Source organism: Populus nigra, chromosome 7 (genome assembly GCF_951802175.1).
Source record: "Populus nigra chromosome 7, ddPopNigr1.1, whole genome shotgun sequence".
Taxonomy (NCBI): Eukaryota; Viridiplantae; Streptophyta; class Magnoliopsida; order Malpighiales; family Salicaceae; genus Populus; species Populus nigra.
This window is the reverse complement of record NC_084858.1, coordinates 1,491,357-1,499,404: the sequence shown is the minus strand read 5'-3', so window position 1 is coordinate 1,499,404 and position 8,048 is coordinate 1,491,357. Positions and strand designations below refer to the sequence as shown.

At 30.7% G+C, this 8,048-nt stretch overlaps 1 protein-coding gene across 1 annotated transcript; it reads right to left on the bottom strand.

Moving 5' to 3' along the window:
- Positions 1-537: 537 nt before the first annotated feature.
- On the bottom strand, positions 538-897 carry LOC133699277 (uncharacterized). Its single transcript, XM_062122480.1, has one exon. The coding sequence runs from the start codon at positions 895-897 to the stop codon at positions 538-540; it is 360 nt and encodes a 119-aa protein (XP_061978464.1).
- Between the last annotated feature and the right edge of the window lie 7,151 nt (positions 898-8,048).

Sequence of the window (8,048 nt, the reverse complement as noted above, 5' to 3'; positions counted from 1 at the left end):
AAAATCTAAAACTCGTGATTTGAGCCTTTAATTAAATTGATCACATGTTCAGGTTTAAAAACTCTGCTTAACTATGCTTCATGTTCTGTCACTCTAGTGTGAACTTTGAGCGTAGACTACTCATTCTTTCAATCAAACTAAACATAAATCTGTCCCCTCTCAAGCATAAAGAAAATCTAAAAATGAAGTGAGTGTAGGAGTGTTTTCTGAGGACAGCGCAAATATATCTCATATATATATATATATATATATATATATAAAAGCAATCAAGAACAGCAATGCTTCTGTTTGATTGTTTATAGTGATAATTAATTAGCATCGGTCTAGCTAATTAAATGATTGTATTGCTGTTCTTGATTGTATATATACAGCAATAGAATCATTTAATTAGCTAGACCGATGCTATTTAATTATCACTATAAACAATCAAACAGAAGCACATGTATAGCCTGAATTTAAGAAAGCACACCACGCTTGGATCTCTCTCTTGTGCATGTATATATACATGCCCGGCCCGCTCCAACATGCAAATAATAACTAGTTAGCTCGAGGCACATCACCCCAAGCCTCCTCCCCAAACAATATGATTTTTCTCTTTGCTTCAATCCTGAACTGTGACCCGAGGCGATGGTCATCCTCACGAAGAAGAACAACCATGTCACCAACTCTCAGTCCATAGTCGGCAACAAATTGAAGCCAGCCTTTAGAAAGCCATGGCTTGTTGTAATCTCCATCTCTCTTCCTGCAACGAATCACCTGAAGCTTACCGCTGCTGTCTTTGACTTTCAAATCAACAAAAAATTCTCCTGCGAAATCTAGATACTGCAAGGAACGAGATGGAAATGAGAATCGAACTTGGATATCAGTATCTTTTAGCTCTTTGTTAAATAGCTCCATTTTGATTTCTTTTGGGTTGTGAAGAGAGAGAGAGAGCGTGATTATGTATAAGCAATCAGCTTGATTGATAATTGCAGTGATCATCAGCTTCTGAATTTATAGAAAAAAAGTCTAGTGCATGAGCTGCTCGAGACTATTGCTGTGCTGATGGTAGAAAGACGTCGAACGAAGATTTAAAAAATCGTGTTCAGTTCATTGATTTCGTGTGGCATTCATTTTTTTAATGAGAATCGAAAAGTTGCAAAATAAAAAACTATTTTCATGATTTTTGAGTTTTTGACTTATATGCACGAGTTAAAAACTGGGTAGAGCAAGGTGCAGAGTTTTTCGGCGTACCTGGAGCGGCCGGTGTGCAAGATGAAGAACTATCTTTATCAAGTGCCTGGTTTTCGCAAGTTAAAACGAGTTTACGATCGACTGTCGATGTCAGCTGCTCACGTCCTGGCTCAATTGGTCTTTCAAAAAGCATAATCGCTTCTGTTCTCTTGTTCTATCAGCTTCCGAATTTATAGAAAAAGCCTCCTGCATGATGCTCATGACTTTTGCTGTGTTGATGGTAGAAAGACATTGTTTCTAATTTCCAGTTTAATTCAAGTTTAAATGTGTCACCTCTAGTTTAGAAGTTTAGATGGTAGTAAACTTTTATTAAAAAATTACTCAATACTATAACCAAGTTATTACAATACCTTATTTTACTTATAAAATATCTATTTTTTTTAATAATTAAATGCCAAAAATAATTATGTAAAACATACACTACCACAATCTTTAGATTTACCGATGGAATTTTCCGTCGGTATTTGCACTATCATTCCGTTGGTAATTAATTTGCTAATGAAATCATTGACGGAAATGCTCCGTCGGTGAATCTTTTATCGGTAATTTTTTGTTCGTTAGTAATAAAAAATTATTATTACCGATGGATTTTCTAACAGAAAAGACACGTAAAAAAAAATTATATGTTTCATTTCTTCGGTATTTTTCTCGAAAAAATAACGTTTGTAATTCCGTCGGTAATTATTTAAAAATATTTAAAAAAATTCATTTTACAAAATTATAAAATAATTAAATTAATATAAACCAACACTCTGTAATACTCAAAACACTTGGAAAAAAGAAGAAGCAAATCATATGGAAAAAAAATCCTACAACAATATTCATACAATTATTAAGAACAAAAACAATTAAAAATAAAATAAAAAACAAATATAGTGAAAAAAACACAAAAAAAAAAAAATATTACCTTAATGTGGTTGCAGGTAAAGCTAAAAAGAGATAAAAAAAATTTTGTAAAGTATATTAATTAAAAAAACTAAAAAGAAGAGAGGAGAAGAATACATACTGAGCATGGAAAAAAAGAAAAGGAGTTGAGGAGAGAAGAGAAGAAAAAAAATGAATATTAATGTTTTTTACATATAAAAAAGAAGAAGAAGAAAAAGAAAAAGAAAAATTATTGGGATGCAAGTCATTTAGGTGAATTGCACTCTTCAATTAAACAAAAATGGACTTCAATAATAAAAAAAGAATTGTTGTTCTTATAAACAAAAAAAATTATAAATTCAAGCGACAAACTTTCAACAATTATAATTCTTAATCCACAACTTTAATTTGGTTAAATGAATTATTAAATCATAGAAATCATGACATACGATAATTAAATATCATTATGACTATAACACAGTGAAAAACCAGTTTCTTATCGCCTAAAGTTACCAACTTATTATCTTTTTTTTATTAATTTCTTAATTTCATTATTACTTCTAACTAATTTGTCACAAGTTTATAAAATCACTTCCAATAACACTTATCAATCTAAAACTCCATATGCATAACATTCACTCCTTAAAAGTGATTAAAATTCAAATATCATAAAAACTCAAATTCTTAAACCTATCTCAATAAACCTAATATGCATGGAAAAACTCAATTAAAATGTAAGGGTAGAGAAGATACACTTTAAATTGATACAAAAAAAAAAAAAAACAAAGATTCCCTAGATCAAATCCCTTTCTTTATCTTCATCTCCCTCACTATGTTGATATATGTTTTGATCACAAAATAAAGTGTAAGCTACTGTAGAGTTTTATTTTCTTTTTATTCTTAAAATTATTATTATTATGTAATTACTAATATAAGCATTATTAATTATTATACCCTTAATTAATAAAAAGTTACCCTTAATTAATAAAAAGTGCATAATAAAAAACATAATTGATTATATTATTCTATTTATTATTACTATTTTTTTTTAGGCTTTCACAGCTTAGCACTACGATATCTAGAGAGAGAGAGAGAGAGAGAGAGCTACATCTTGCAAAATCTGAAGATTTCTGCATGTTTTTTGTTTGATTAAGCAATCTATATTATATACCAACGAATTACGTTCGATGTCAGCAGCATGAATCGTCTAGTTGATGGCTTTGACATTTCTGAAAAGAAGCTTCAAATGGCCCGATAGCATCATAAGCTTGAGCTGCTAGAAGCCTAGAACTGAACGATACCGTTGGTGTGGAGGGCGGCAACACCCTTGATGCTCCGAGGCCATGTGATTTATTTTGGACAGACAAGGACAATTTTTTTTCTTTTTTTTAGTTTTTTTGGCCAATGGAGAAAAGGACTTTGTTGAACGGATAAGATATGAAGTGATCCGTGTGTACTCATTAATCGAGTTTTACTATGATTATAATAATAATAAGAAGAAAGTAGCGCTTACAACTTTTTGCCGAATACTTTTTGTAGCTCGGCCGACAAGAGAATTATAATTATAAGACGAAGAAAGTAGCGTCACCGCTTGCGCAATCAAGCGAAGATTCCGTACATAGGTGGCTCGCAATCAAGCGAGGATTCCATATAGGGTAAACTACATGGGTGGCTAGTCGTCCAAGGGCCAAGGCAGACCGGGCTAGATTTTTCTTAACGTGAAATAAGAATGTCTATATGAGAGATGATAGCATGTGTCAAATCAGCTTAATTTGATTAATATATGATTTGTGATATAAAATTAAAATAACCCCTAAAAATGAAAAAAAAAAATTGCCACCCATGATATTAATTTTCTAAAAAAAAAAAAAACCAAGCACAAAGATTGAAGTTAAATAAAAAAAAATGTTAAAAAAACCTAATTAAATCGACTAACTCACACTTGGGTTAACCCATAGAAAGAAAAGCACCAAAATCACAAAGTTCAAAGTTCAATAATTTAATATCAAGTAATAAAATTTAAAAAAAAATTAATTCATGTTCACTTGACTAACCCACCACATAAGATGTAAAATTAGGATAACCCCACAAAAAAATAAAACAAATAACAAAGTTGAAGGCCCAATAATCCAGTGTCTAATGATAAATTTAAAAAAAAAAATATTTTTAATAAAGAGCCTAAAATGACTGAACTTAAATTGGGTTCGGATCATGAGACACCTTGAGACTAGTATTAGAGTTTTTATTTTAAAGACAATTATGTCCCTTTAGTGTTTCTAGCGCTCGCGTGTTTTTTTTTTTGTGCAAATTTATAATTTTATAATTTACACAATTGAAATTTGAAATACCAACTCATTTAGTTATTATTAGTTAGGTAGCCCGCACTACGCCGCGGGCTCACCTTTTATTTTCATAAAAAATTGGGTCCTGATGATGGCAGGTCCAAGGCTATTTGGGCCCTATATATGCAGGACCCAAGTCTATTTTGGATACTGCCAGCCAATGACTCAAGGTTATTTTGGGTTCTGCAGCATTCGGGGACCAATAATAGTTGGGACTTGGTGTGCCCAAAAGCCACGTGTGCGCAAGGGTAAGCCCAGCACAGAGACAGGAGCCTAAGCGCCACGTGTGCGTCGTGGTGAGCCCAGCATAAAGGCAGGAGCCCAAGCGCCACGTGTGCACAGGGGGTGGGCCCAGCACTGAGGCAATAGCTCAGCGCCATGTGTGCACAAGGGTGTGCCCACAACCAAGGGAGAAGCGCAAGCGCCACGTGTGTGCTGGAAAGTGCCCAGGACTGAGGCATAGCTTCCAGGTCCAATCCCACATTGGATCTGGACGCGACCGCGTCTAACTCCATTTGGACGCATCCACGCCTAATCCCAAGTTGGACATGGATGCGATTCATAACACAAATAATATTATTTTTCATTTCAATAATATTTAGAACACAAATAATAATATTTTTTTATATTAAAACTTTGAATTATAATAATAATAATAATAATAATAATAATAATATAACAAAAATAATAATATCTTTGAGATGAATACTTTGTATTATAAGAAAAATAATAATATTAACAAAGCAAATTATAATATTTTTTATATTAATACTTAGAATTGTTGAATATTTTTAATAATACTACGCTGCGGGCTCACTTTTTATTTTTATAAAAAATACAACAAAAAATTATAAGATAAATAATAATATTTTCTTTCAAATTTATAAATTATTTTATCAATAATATTAATTATAATCAAAATAACAATATTTAAAAACAAATAATAATATTTAAAAACTTAGGACCAATGAATATTGAGTCTTGATCCTTACGCTAGACCCATTAATCATGGGTTCTAATACTCGACCCATTCCCCTTGAGTCTGGAGCCATGACCCAAGTGTCATTTGTCCTCAATGCGGGTCGATCATGGCTCACCCAGCACAGCCCAAGCTCCACGGGTGCGCTGTGGGGTGCCCATCACTGAGGCACAGCCCAAGCGCCACGTGTGCGCAGGGGGTGTGCCCAGCCCCCAGGCAGGAGCCCAAGCACCACATGTCCCCACGCGGTTTTTCTTCGATAGTAATAACATTTTTTAAAAATTTATTAATGATGATAATAATAATACTCATATTAATTTTTAATTATACCTTTCAAATCAAATCTTTGATTGTTTTTTAATATTAAAAATATTTTTTTCTAATTTAGTAATTATTTTATTAATAAAATTGATTATTATAAAAATAATAATATTTATAACACAAAAGTAATTTTTTTAATATTAATACTTTTGATTATAGTAAAAATAATAATATTCATAACACAAATAATACTATTTTAATTCCAAGAATATTTAGAATACAAATAATAATATTTTTTTATCTTAAAACTTTGAATTATTATAAAAATAATAATATTATAACAAAAATAATAATATCTTTGAGATGAATACTTTGTATTCTAAGAAAAATAATAATATTGACAACGCAAATTATAATAATTTTTATATTAATTATTAGAATTGTTGAAATTTTTTAATAATATGACGCCGCGGGCTCACTTTTTATTTTTATAAAAAATACCATAGAAATCTATAAGATAAATAATAATATTTTCTTTCAAATTTATAAATTATTTTATTAATAATATTAATTATAATAAAAATAATAATAATATTTCTAAAACAAATAATAGTATTTAGAATCCTAGGACCTAGGAACATTGAGTCTTGATGAAGGACTCAATAGAATTGAGTCCTTACACTAGACCATTGATCATGGGTCCTGACGCCCGACCCATTCTTCTTGAGTTTGTAGCCATGATCGAAGCGCCACTTGTCCCCATTGGGGTGCGATCATGGCTTAACAGCGTAGCCCAAGCGCCACGTGTGCGCTTGGGGGTGCCCAACCCAAAGGCAAGCGGCTCAAGCGCCACCTGTGCGCAGGGTGTGCCCAACACTGAGGTAGGAGCCCAAGCGTCATGTGTGCGCTGGGGGGTGCCCAACACTAAGGCATAGCCCAAGCGCCATGTGTGCATAGGGAGTGTGCCCAGCCCCCAGGTAGGAGCCCAAGCACCACGTGTCCCCACATGGTTTTTCTTTTATAGTAATAATAATTTTGTAAAATTTATTAATGATGACAATAATAATACCAATAGTAATTTTTAATTTTATCTTTCATATCAAATCTTTGGTTGTTTTTCAATATTAAGAATAATTTATTTCTAATTTAGTAATTATTTTATTAATAATATTGATTATTATAAAAATAATAATATTTATAACACAAAAAATAATATTTATAATATTAATACTTTGACTATAGTAAAAATAATAATATTCATAACACAAATAATATTGTTTTTAATTCCAAGAATATTTAGAACACAAATAATAATATTTTTTATATTAAAACTTTGAATTATTATAAAAATAATAATATTATAACAAAAATAATAATATCTTTGAGATGAATACTTTATATTGTAAAAAAAAATTTAGAGCACAAATAATAATATTTTGATATGAATATTTTGAATTATAAAAAAATAATAATATTGAGAACACAAATAATAATATTTTTTATATGAATACTTTGTATTATAAGAAAAATAATAATATTTTTCAACACAAATTATAATATTTTTTATATTAATACTTAGAATTGTTGAATACTTTTAATAATACTACGTCGTGGGCTCACTTTTTATTTTTATAAAAAAATATATAAACAATTAGAATATAAATAATAATATGTTTTCAATATTAATAGTAATATTTTCTTTGAAATTTATTAATTATTTTATTAATTATATTAATTATAATAAAAATAATAATATTTCTCACATAGAAACCAACCCAAGCATAACATGTGCGAACAATACAATTCATAATAAATTCAATTAACAGTATCCAAAAAACACTAATCAATTTTAGTTATAGTTAATCTTAAGCTACACGCATTCATCTTTAAGGAAATAAATGAAAATTATATTGAATCTCCTATAATTTAGTTGGTTTTTTCATTTTGCTTTAATTGCTTGCAAATTTTTACTTTACATCAGAACACCCATCTAATCAAATAAAATGATATTATTACATTCATATATAATATATTAGAAATTTACTGAATCAACAGAGCACCCATTCTGTATTTTTTTGAAACTATTTTTATCTGTCAACAATATAAAAGGCTAGAGAACGTTGAGCATTCAGCAGCACGACATAAACTAAGTCTTTCCTATCACTTCTTGTTCAAGAACCCAAAATGGTGCTTTCATTGAGAGAGCTCCGATTAATGGCATCCCACAATGAGTGGATTGAGGTGTTAGAAAGCAGCCTCTAAACAACACTCAATTTGGATGTGGGATGTCCGGCAACGGATCGGCAACCTCTAGGAGGTGATCATGAAGGGACTGGGGAGGAGCAATTGGCTCTGGCCAAGAGCATTCT